General features: G+C 40.1%; 1 protein-coding gene across 1 annotated transcript in view; it reads right to left on the reverse strand.

The window, feature by feature from the left end:
• Positions 1–344: 344 nt before the first annotated feature.
• LOC132888204 (protein NLRC3-like) overlaps positions 345–12,740 on the reverse strand; it is a 155,657-nt gene continuing 143,261 nt past the window's right edge. Inside the window, exons 22-28 of the mRNA XM_060924259.1 lie at positions 9,852–10,019; positions 9,387–9,560; positions 6,124–6,300; positions 6,046–6,070; positions 3,765–3,913; positions 3,404–3,565; positions 345–1,149 (exon numbers count right to left, since the gene is read on the reverse strand). Of these exons, the coding sequence (XP_060780242.1) occupies positions 759–1,149; positions 3,404–3,565; positions 3,765–3,913; positions 6,046–6,070; positions 6,124–6,300; positions 9,387–9,560; positions 9,852–10,019 (1,246 nt within the window). The 3' untranslated portion in view covers positions 345–758. The remainder of the gene's footprint in view (positions 1,150–3,403; positions 3,566–3,764; positions 3,914–6,045; positions 6,071–6,123; positions 6,301–9,386; positions 9,561–9,851; positions 10,020–12,740) is intronic.

Here is a 12,740-nt window from a genome sequence, read left to right on the forward strand (position 1 = left end):
GCAGCCTTAGTGTAAAGACACCAGAAGAATAGTCCAGACACTTTAAAGAATTGTGTTTATTATGAGCAATACATGCATAAGAATTCATGTATTAAAAAACAAAAACAAAGAAACAAATCCCTGTGTGTGAATGAGAACGACAGCAGAGTCCGACTTTCTAACATCTCATCTCATTATCTGTAGCCGCTTTATCCTGTTCTACAGGGTTGCAGGCAAGCTGGAGCCTATCCCAGCTGACTACGGGCGAAAGGCGGGGTACACCCTGGACAAGTCGCCAGGTCATCACAGGGCTGACACATAGACACAGACAACCATTCACACTCACATTCACACCTACGCTCAATTTAGAGTCACCAGTTAACCTAACCTGCATGTCTTTGGACTGTGGGGGAAACCGGAGCACCCGGAGGAAACCCACGTGGACACGGGGAGAACATGCAAACTCCGCACAGAAAGGCCCTCGCCGGCCACGGGGCTCGAACCCAGACCTTCTTGCTGTGAGGCGACAGCGCTAACCACTACACCACCGTGCCGCCCGACTTTCTAACATTCTTCCCATAATGTGTGTTTCAGTGTGTGTGGGATTAGAGAGTGAGGGTTATCGGTGCTTTCATTACAAATGAAGTTGTCCATGTGATATTTATTAAACAAACCCGTTCACTGTGTTCAGCTCTGAAAGTTCCTTTGCAGAAGAAAGGAACAGAAACCAGAACAAACTTCCTTTTCAGTAAATGGACTGAATGAAATCTGAGCGTCAGTCACCAGGATGTTTGTAGCCCATATTGGTGAGGGAGTTTTATTTTTTTTTTATTTTTATTTTTTCCAGAGACCATTTTGTTTTGTGGTTTGGAGGTGGGAACACTTGTGTAGCCTTTATTTTGTAGATTCTGTGAACTACTGGTGTGACTTTTCTCTGTGCAGTCTTTTGTTGTGTTCCCCCTCCTGCCCTGGTCTGGCTCGCTGGAGACGTTGTCCACACTGCTTCCTTGCTGTGGTACGAGTTCCATTTTTCCCTCTCTTTGGTCATGCTGCAGTGTCAACGACTCACTTTCTAAAGTCGGCTGCTGACCAGAATTTCTAATACCAGGGACGTAATGTGTAATAGCAAACCCAAGAGCTTTCACTTTCTCCCATGTGGTATGATCATATCTATAAGATCAAAACAGAAAAAAGACAGGTTTCAAATTATCTTACTCAGGAACTATATCTGTTTTCCCTTGCAATTATGACTTTATTAAAATATTTAAAATAAATCACATTTGGTTAAATCACATTCACACTTCAGTAAATACAGTATAAAAATAAATGTGAATGAACAGTTGATCATTGTGTGTGTGTGTGTGTGTGTGTGTGTGTGTGAGAGAGTGAGTTTAGAGCATGTTGGACTCGTGTAAGCTGTTATTCCTGCTGAAATGAAAGTAAAACTGCAGTGGTATTTCTGTGTAGAACAGTAACAGCTCAGTTCAAAGTGTACTTGGTGTACTCGAATCAAATTACAGCCACAACTAACAATTAGCATGCAGTGATTGTTAGCATTATGTTTGAGTTCTGATATTGAATTCTGATGGGATATTCTGTGTGCTTCTGTCAATACCAGTGGTGGCTGGTAGTCTTTCAAACAGGGGAGGCTGGTCGGTTACGATATTTCCAGATTTAAAAAAAAAAATAAAAAACACATCAATTTTGCCCATACTCTTGCCTCTGATCTGGCTGATTGTTGGCAGGGTCACAAACTGAAATAACAGGGTTTTTTTTGGCCCATTAGCCTACTGTCCAATATACATGATGGTGGTGTTGGGGGGGGGGTATATTTTAACATTTTATATTTTAAAATTGTGGCATGTTGTTTAAAAATTGATCATTATTGAAAGCAGCTCTTTGTCAGGAACCTCAGCAGTAACAGCAGAGTGTTCTGGAATACGCACAAGCACTGACCTTGGGGAGCCAAACATAGAGCTGGGGGCCACACATTTCATTCAATGACACTTTCCCTATATTTTACTTATTTTGACTGAGAAATGTTTTACTGACAATTTTGATAACCCTTCACTTTTAATCCAGGTCTGTAGTGTGAAATGTTCTCGGCTGTGTTTTTGTTTAAAAATGTTTTCCAAATTGTAGCTGTTTAATTCATATCCAGAAAAATATATATTCCAATATAATATACTCAGCATAAACATTTTAAATAGATTCTATATTTTTGCTCCATCCATGACATATTACTAAAGTAGCCTATTTACTGTTGTTGATGTGGGTCACTTGCTGTTAGCCAATTCACTTTCTCGTAGCAGGAGAGCTGAAAGGAACGAGTATTATTCCCTACCTTTTTCACCAAGTCAGTTTGAGGTGTTGGTCTACCCTGCTCTTTAATTTTAATTTTTTCCTCGAAAGGAAGACTGGCAAATGGCTTCGCCAAAATTAAATCAGCAATGCTTGGCATCCGTGCGCAGCTTTCTTGCTAGCTGACTAGCCCCCTCAAGTTCAAGTTCAGTCACTCAAATAAACGAAATTTCTGGAACTAAGATAGCAAACTTGACAACACTATATTTACACTTTATTTACAATGAAAATATATACAAACTAAAAAAGCTGGTAGAAACCGTATGTAATGAATGAAATCGAAATGTAAGCTGATCTCTTACAATACACCACAGCACTTGCGAATCCGCATGGGACTGAACTGAAATTCACCGCTGCCTGTCTATAGTTGAAACGAGCTGTCAATCAAAGAAAATATCCGGCCGCTTTCACCAATCACCAGTCTCCTCGCGGAAACTGCCATGTCCCTCCCACTGTGAGGCTCGGAGTCCGTGGGCGGGCATTTTCGCAGTATTTCTCCAATAACCGTCTTGCATTTTGAGATTGAAAAGCGCATCGCTCCCAAGTGCCATTGAAGTCCACTGAGGCTGGGAGTCCGTGGGACTCCGTGGGCAGGCGTTTGCGCAGTATTTGTCCAATAACCATCTTGCATTTTGAGATTGAAAGCGCATCGCTCCCAAATGCCATTGAAGTCCACTTAGGCTGGGCTGCATCGCGCTGTCACGAGGGGGAAAAACTCATGCACACATTAGGCGAACTGGGGAAAGTTATAACGGAATGATTTCGCACTGTAGTTGGGTTGAGCACATATATTTCTATGATTCTGGATCTGAAATAGCAATGTTATAAGGTCGGCTATAACATAAGCCTAGCGCAATTCATCCTACACGATGTTCGTCATTTTTAGAGGAGGCTGAGCCTCCCTCGTTGTCTTAGAGCAATCGCCTGTGGTCAATACGATTATCATCGGTACATTCTGTTGATTTGTCCCATTACATTACTTGAACAGACATGACATTCTTGCTCTTACATTATATTTTAAAGGAAATATACATTCAGTCCTGTGTGTGTTAAGTTCACTTACATTAGCTGGCCTCCTGAACGTTTCAGCAACTCCTCGAGCTGTGTGAGTGAATCTTTTAGTTTATTCCCTCTCAGATCCAGCACTTTCAGATGTGAGGAGTTTGAGCTCAGAGCTGCAGTCAGAGCAGCACCGCCTCTCTTTGTTATTCTGCAGTAAGATAACCTGCAGACAGGGAGATAATGACGTACGTGTGAACATGAAGAGATTCATGAACTCATCGTGAATGTAACACAAACACAGATGTTAATACAGAGATGAAGATCTTGTCAGTTTTGTTCGTGTGCATCTGGAAAGCTCTGATTCACAGAAAACTATTAAAGATTGTGATCTCAGTTCAGTGTTTCATCACTGAGTTACTCACAGCAGTGTCTCCAGTTTACACTCGTGTTTCTTCAGTAGATCACAGAGCTTCTCCACTCCTGAGTCTCCCAGTTCACACCCACTCAGATCCAGCTCTCTGATGTGTGATGGATTTGTACAGAGAGCTGAAGCCAAAGCAGTGCAGGATTTCTCACTGACGCTGTAACACAGTCTGCAGAGGGAGACAGAGAAAAGATATTTAGTCCTTTATTAGAGTGAACTCAACACTGTTACAGTATTAAGGTCAATAATGAAGGAATAAACCACCGTGTGTGTGTGTGTGTGTGTGTGTGTGTGTGTGTGTGTGTGTGAGAGAGAGAGAGAGACAGGGTGGTGTGATGAAGTGGAGTTACTGTTCCCACCCTGAAGTTGATTATTTTTCTATAACAGCACATCTTGGAGTGTTATTCTTCTCATACCACAGCAATTTGCCAACAATTAAAAAAAAAAAATTATACTTTTTATCCATTTGTAGTTACATGTAATGTTGCGGAACATCAGTGAAAGAAGTTAGTTCCTGTTCTCACTACGTTATACAACTATAAACAGTCGTTCCTTCACCAGTCTCTCTTTTCTCTGTCCTGAAGTTCAGACCAAAAGAAAACGCAGCTTGTCATGTTACTGAGACGCTGTAAAGAAGTGTAAACTCCTCTGTCCTGAAGACGTCGCAAAACTTACAAAGCGCTGACACTGGAGACTCCTTCCAGAAATCTTACAAAAAATTTCTCCTTCCAGAAAACTTCACCAGAACAATGGTTTTCACTGTGAAATAACATTTTTATTCCTTTCATTGTAAGGTTTAAATAATATGGCGTGTACAAGTCCCTGTGAATAAGCTGTTACCATAGAAACGATATGTTAAATCAAGTGCATTAAAAACAAACTACACTCCTGTCAGAGCTGCTGTTATGGATCTCGTATAAATATGGAGGTGATTATAGGAAATCATGTGTCCTGATTGGTCGAGAGAGTCGAACTATTTCTCGAGAATTACCTCGAGTGACTCCACAAAATGGCTCCAATCGCTTCATCACTGTAAATGAGGAAGAATTACAGATGATGAAAGAAAAGTCTGTTCCTAAAAGCACTAAAGATGCTGCAAAGTTTGGTCTAAAACTATTCAAAGGTGGAACTGTGATTTATTTTATCGATTAAAAAAGAAAAGTACATTATGTGACTCAGCGTAGATAAGTGACAAGTCTGCGCCACGCCGTTATTACATTTGCATTCCACTTTTGAAGTATGAAATAAATTATTTAATACTTTTTTTTCAATAATCACCTGTGTATTGATACTGAAACAATTATCCACCTCAGGCTCAGTGAATATCGACTTCCTCTCGGTTATTATTCACTGATGTTCGCTTCACCTTCAGCGAATAATTATTAATCAATCAACACCTTCTGACCAATCAGATTCAAGAATTCAACAGTGCTGTGGTTTAATAAAGTCAAGTCAGATGTATTTATAGAGCGCATTTAAAAACAACTTTCACTGACCAAAGTGATGTACAGACATAATAAATAAATATACCCATGCACCGAGAGGCTCCGGCTGAAATTGCGGGTTCTCTGAGGTGAGAACAGTACTATTCGGGTCGCAGCCCTGAAGAAAATAGTACTACGCCAGTCACCAAATAGAACCCATAATTCCCGGTGCCTCTTCAGTGCATCGTATATTTGATTTATATCCCTTATCAAAAAAATTCCAAACTACAAGTGTTAAGATTGAATCTCGGCATAAACTCACTAGAGGCATCCATGTTTGTTGTTTATGTTGGCGTGGCCTTCGACCTGTGGATGTGTAATGTACCATGTTATTGCCCTCGCTAGACACGATCATGATACACAGATCTACACACACAGAAACGCTCGCGGAGCCACAGCTGCGACTCAAGTCGGCCGTACAGCTTGAAATTGTGACGTCAGTTCATGGTATATCCAGGATACACCCTGACTGACTTACACCAGATCCATTATTTTCATTTTTGACGTCATGAGATACACTGCTTAATCAGTGGTGGAACTATTTTATGTCACGTGAGCCGTCCTTGGCCAATTCCTGCACGGGATTTTTTTTTGATGAGGGATATAATAATAAATATATGAGATATAAAAATAGAATATAAAATTGTGACAGTAAGAAATAGTCGTGTTTATTCGATATAATGCACAAGTTATATTTGAGTGTGATACATACATGTACTCATAAATATGCAGAAAGTATTTTTGAATCAATTATATATCTGAATATTTCACAAACCCCACAATAGAATTTCCGACACTGCTAAAATAAGACTTTTGTAAACTGACTGATGGCTTTAAAATGTCGAGTTTAATTATGAAGACATTATTACTCACTTTAGTTTCTGCAGTTTACATTCAGGGTTCTTCAGGAAGTCACACAGATTTCTCAGTCCAGACTCTCCTGGTTTATTCCTGTTTAGATCCAGCTCTCTCAGGTGGGAAGGGTTTAAACCCAGAGCAGAAATCAAACGAGCGCAGCCACCCTCTGTTACACTGCCTTCTTTATACAACCTGGGGGGGGGGGGGGGGGGGAGGGGTTAGTTTAGTCTCTCTCACCATGTACCCAGTGTCCCACTTCCTGTCCAGGGTTGGATAAATCCGTAGCCTGGACGCCTGGGACAAAGAGATTTTGTATCAGGGCTGTGAGTGTTTTAATCAGTTTTGTGGTGGACCAACAGATTGAACCAGCAGAAAAAGAAGAAAACCCCGACTCCTTCAACAAGAGATTCAGTGTCATTCTGTTCAGACTTCATGCATGTCCCAAACCACATGATGTGAAATAAACAGGACGTCTACACAACATTTGTTTACAGATGTAATTTGTGCGGTAGGATGTGACCATAAATTTGGGGGCGGGACTTTCTTCATACATGATGATGTAATACCTTCATACACCGGGACACTGGACAGATGTGAGGTGGTGTATAACGTTTGGGTTCAAAATTTCCTGCTGATTGTAACTCAACAGTACTGAATGTGAATTACTGTCAGTTATTATTACAGGATTTTACAGGATTATGACTCACAGCAGCTCAGGAACATTGCGTGTGTAAATAATTTTTTCTCCCCTGAATCAATAATGCTTTTGTTTTCATGCTGATAATGATAAAGATCGACAAAAGCAAAATTCTGCTACAAAGAGCTCAGGATAAATTAAATAGTGATCTGTTAAATTCATGTGATTCACATTTAGTGGGTACAACTGACCTGTTTATTCCTATAACAGATATAGACATTTGTGATTATTCTTATAATAAATATATAAAATCTGTAAAATGTTTAAAATAATTGAGTCAGTTGTGTATAATTAGGAGTTGAGGTGAAATGCGGCTGTAGTGCTGTGGCCTACTATAAAAGCCGTGTGACATAATTAGTGAATATCTACAAAACTGAGCTGTAAGAAATGGAATATTTAAGCCTGGGCTTCAATGAAAACAGCGTTTTCTCGAAGAGGCAGGGACTCGGCAGGTTGTAAGGTGAGTACAATTCACTGTCAGCGGCTTTCCAATCAGCACAGGCACAGTCCGCATGGATACAGTTGCTTCTGGCTGTAAAAACAGCAACTGAGTGAAAACAGAAAATTGAGATCGATGTGTTTATAGTTGTTTCTTACGTAAGTTTCTGCAGTCTGTAATGTGGATCCTGCAGCAGAGCCGAGAGCTGATCCACTCTGACGTCTTCTGATGTTATGTAGCTCAGATCCAGCTCCGTGTGCAGTAAGGGGTTTTTACTGAACATTCGAGTAAGAAGGTTGTAGGCTTCCTCTGCTTCAGCACTTTTCAACCACCTGTAGGGATTTGAAGAGAAAAAAAGTCATTTTTTCACAGTATTTGTTTGTTTATTTATTTATTTAATATGATGTTTGCTTCTAGAAGAATCACCTGAGTGTCAGTTCGTTAGTTTTGCAGTCAGTAAGTTGTTGGACTCCTGATGCTCCAGGGTCGTTCCCTCTGAGATCCAGCTCTCTCAGGTGTGATGGGTTTAGTCTCAGAGCTTCAGCCAGAGCAGTGTATCCTTCCTCTGTTATACTGCAGTCTGAAAGTCTACACAAAAACACACAACTCTCTGATTTTATGTACAAAATAAATGAATGAAGATGTGATATTGGATACAAATTGAGAATTTGATCTTTTTTCTTGTTAATTTATTAACTCTAGATGGTCACTGAATGGATTGTGTACAAATTACTGGGTTGTCATTAAAAACTGATATTATAATAATTCAGTGCTTGACTGAGCACGACTTCAAAAGTAAAAGAAATAGTGCTGAAGGATAAAAGCATTTCATGACACTTTGTCATGTTTTTAAGAAATGACATTGACATACTTGAGTGTTTCCAGGAGGCAGTGTGAATTCTGTAGGAGGTTCGAGATGTGCTTTATTCCTGAGTCTCCTGCTTTATTCCCGCTCAGATCCAGCTCTCTGAGCTGTGAGGGATTTTCTTCCAGAGCTGCAGCCAAAGCAGCACAGCCTTCAGCTGCTACACTGCAGTTACACAGTCTGCAGAAGGAAAGAAGGAGCACAATGAACAGATCGCATCTCATTTGTTCAATAAGAACGCAATATTTTCATGATTTCTTTAACAGTTACCTTAGAATTACACCAATTAGACGTTTACATTGGAATAGAACTTTTACACAAACACCTTTTAGTTAAATATAATAATTCTAATAATGTATTTTTATTACTTTTTTTAATCAAAACAAGCTATTTATTATACTGTGTTCTAGTTTAGTGAGGGTTTCCCCCCCGATCTCTTTGCCAGACTTGGACACAGAGAATATGGAGACTCAGAAATTTATTAACAGCATTAAAGTCTGTAGAACATGTACTGCTTTTTTAATGACACATAATTCTGCAGTCGTTTAAACTCAGAGATTATCTCTGAGAAATGAACTGACCTCAGAATCTCCAGTTTACAGTGACCGTGTTTCAGTCCAGCAGAAAGCTGAGTGACTCCTGGATCCTGCAGACTGTTGTTGCTCAGGTCCAGCTCTCTCACACTGCAGGACTTTAATTTGAGAACGCTGGCTAAAGCTGAACAGCTCTCCACAGTCAGATTACTTTTATTCAGCCTAGATATGAAATATGATGTAGACGAAGCTTTATACTCAATCTTAATACTTCATTGTGCAGATATTATGGAAAACACAAGTCATTTTATTTTCATGTGCACTGAAGTCCATATTCTGGGTTCATCTGGGTCATAAGGGGTCATTAGAGGTTATTTTTAACATCATTTTATTCATTTATTCCTCTTTTAATTTGTCTTGTCTGTTATGTCTCAGTGGTTAAATCAAGTGATTTCATTGAAAAGGTCAAACTTGATCATTTCTACTCTTCTGTTCCTTTCTAGTTTCAGGAGCTTAACACTTTCCAGTGATGGAACAGAACCCAGGTGTTTCTAGAAGGACTATGAGGTTTCTTTGGAGAAACACAGGATATATTATGTTATGTCAGCACTTATAGAAAACAAAAAAATCTATAATTAAAAATACATTTGTGCATACTTGGGTCATCCTTAATGGCAGGTCCCACTAGAAAACATTCTGTGAGTAAAACTCAGCTGACAGTGACGCATAAATAAAAATACTTACCGAATTTTCTGAAATTTACAGTGAGAGTCTTCCAGTAGAGCTGAGAGCTTCTTCACCCCTGAGTCTCCTGGTTCCTTCATGCTCAGATCCAGCTCTTTTAGGAGTAAAGGGTTTTCATCTAAAACTGAATTTAGCCAAGTACAGGCCTCTTGTGCAGCAGGACGTTTCAACAAACTGCAAAAAGTAAAATGTTTTTGTACTTGGTGTTTCCAGAATAATAGACCCACATTAACCAGAACAGTGTGGCTGCTTTTGCTTATTTCCTGATGACTTCTCTTTAAATTTAAATGATAGTGCCCAATGTCTGTCACACACTGGGAAAAAATTAGGACCAGTTGAATAACCATAAATTACAGTCAATGATCAACTTTATCCTTTTTTTTCAAAGAAACTATCAAAGTTCTTTGTACAGCATTCCTTTATGTTTAATATTTATATAATTGTGTTCGTTTACAGAAGAATCACCTCAGTGTTGTTAGTTTACAGTCTGGATCCTGGAGTAAATCAGTGAGCAGCTTCACTCCTGATGCTCCAGGGTCGTTCCCTCTGAGATCCAGCTCTATCAGGTGGGATGATTTCAGAGCTTCAGCCAGAGCAGCGTATCCTTCCTCTGTTATCCTGCAGTCTGAAAGTCTGTGTAAAATGTTGCCATAGAGGAGACAGAATAAACTGGGTGAACATCTCAGGAAACAACAGAGTTAAGAAGCTCTTTGGCACACCGAGAAACCTCTCATCTCATTATCTCTAGCCGCTTTATCCTGTTCTACAGGGTCGCAGGCGAGCTGGAGCCTATCCCAGCTGACTACGGGCGAAAGGCGGGGTTCACCCTGGACAAGTCGCCAGGTCATCACAGGGCTGACACATAGACACAGACAACCATTCACACTCACACCTACGCTCAATTTAGAGTCACCAGTTAACCTAACCTGCATGTCTTTGGACTGTGGGGGAAACCGGAGCACCCGGAGGAAACCCACGCGGACACGGGGAGAACATGCAAACTCCGCACAGAAAGGCCCTCACCGGCCACGGGGCTCGAACCCAGGACCTTCTTGCTGTGAGGTGACAGCGCTAACCACTACACCACCGTGCTGCCCCCTGAGAAACATGGAGTGTCTAATTATAATATTATATTAAAATACTGAAAACGATTTCCAGGTTACGGCAGCCATGTAGAAAGACGCATGTCTCACTGCTCCACTGTTAACTGTTGTTAAATCCTACTAAACCACTCTTATCTGCAATAAAATCAGTGAGTGCTGATATAATATAATGCCGAGACCCAGTAAATGCAACAAAGAAGAAGAGTGTACAATGTCAAAGCAGCCGAAATTAACGGACTTTGGAGCTCGCAGTGAAACACAGAAAGCGAAGGAAGGCATGGCAGCAGGAGCAGGCCACGCAGTAGGTGAACTCGGTGGAGGGAAAGCAGATGCAATATTCGCCGCTATCGGCTCCATGAAAACAGAATTTTAGTTACGATTCGATGATGTTGTGGAGGCTTTAGAAAATATGAGGAGGGAATTAAGCGACTGTGCCGAACGTGTGTCACAGGCTGAGCTGCGGATATCAAACACAGAGGATGAGGTAATTAGCCTGCAAGCTAAGCTACAGAAGCCGGAGTTAAAGAATAAAACTCTGGAAGATAAGCTTTTGGACTTGGAAACCAGATCGCGAATGAATCATCTAAGACTTGTTAATCGACCGGAGGGTGCAGAAGGTCAGGAACCGTGCTCCTTCTTGGAAAAATGGATCCCAGAAGCGCTGGGTACAACAGCTCTGCAACATGCTGTGGTTTTGGAGAGGGCGCATCGAATCGGGCTGAAAAAGTTTAATCGTTATGATGTTTAGCTTCAGAGCAGGGATACACAGGAGTGTAAAATGTCATAATGCAGACAGCAGTGGAGACTTTTTTTTTTGGTTGGTAGGAAGTGGACAGACTGATCCTCACTAAGCGAGGAACTGTCGTTAGCGATAACGGGAGGCAGAATGTTTTTGTGGGGCTTCTCACACGAGTGGGAAGAGGGAAATTCGTGTTCAGTGTGTTGGATGTTTGTTCCAACATCCAGGTTTGTTATGCTCCTCTAAGTGTTTTTGTACAAGGTAATCTAGCTTTTTGTTTTAAATGTCTCAAGGAATAAATCTTAATTTTATTTCTTGGAACTGCAGAGGTCTGCAACAACTTAGAAAAGTGAAGCAGCTCATGAACATGATAAAAGACTCAAACTGTTTTCTTACAAGAAACTCATCTTTTAGATGAGGACACTAAAAAAATGAATAGGAGGTGGCAGGGTAGTGTATTCACAGCATCAGTTTCACCACAGGCGAGAGGAGGAATGACTCTTATTCATAACACTCTTCCATTTCAGGTGAAAAAAATTATTAGAGACAAAAAGTGGCGATATTTAATAGTCCAGGGCACTCTATTATCAGAGAATCTGAACTTGGTGAATTTGGATGGACCGAATATAGACGATCCAAATTTTTTTTTTTTTGAAGAACTGCTCCTTATCCTCTCAGCATCAGGTGGATAATTTATAACAGCAGGAGATTTTAATTGCACATTAAACCCCAGCATGGAGAGATCCACAGGTACAGATCAATCTCATAACAGGTGTAGAATAGGTATAAATCGTTTTATGAAAGAACTGAAGGTGGATATATGGAGAGAAATGAACCCACAGGCTAAAACATTCTCGTTGTTCTTCAGTTTTCCAGACATATTCCCACACTGATTATTTTTTAATATCCTCAGACCTACAGTACAAAATTCAGAACTGTTTCTATGATGCTATTGTGATCTCAGATCATGCACCGTGTTTAGTATACATGGATTAAAAAAAAAAAAAAAAAAATTGACAAAAGACCCTCCTAGATGGCATTTCCTGCACAAATGGCTACAAGATGAGGGTTTTATAAAGTATATAGGAAGGCAGATAGATGAATTCTTTGAATGAAACACAACACAAACATCAGCATGTACAAACTGGGAAGCATTTAAATCACATCTTAGGGGACACATTATTAGTTATATCGGCTCAAAGTAAAAAAAAAAAAAAAAAAAAAAGATGTGAGGAGAGATTCCAGTTGGAGAATAAAATAAGGAGTCTTCAAGAAAAGGTGAATGAGAGAAATAACCCACAAATGGAAAATGAGTTAGTATGAAAATTTATCTGCTTCCCGAGCTGCCGCTAGTCTTTTAAGACTAAAACAAACATGTTATGAACAGGGTGATAAATCTGCTAAGTTATTAGCATGGCAGATCAGACCATTAGAAACTAAAATGCCAATTACAAATATATCGAAAGGAAATGTTTTGGGGGATCCCAGAGTAATTCATGAAGCCTTTAGAAA

Source organism: Neoarius graeffei, chromosome 6, assembly GCF_027579695.1.
Source record: "Neoarius graeffei isolate fNeoGra1 chromosome 6, fNeoGra1.pri, whole genome shotgun sequence".
In the NCBI taxonomy this organism is placed as follows: domain Eukaryota; kingdom Metazoa; phylum Chordata; class Actinopteri; order Siluriformes; family Ariidae; genus Neoarius; species Neoarius graeffei.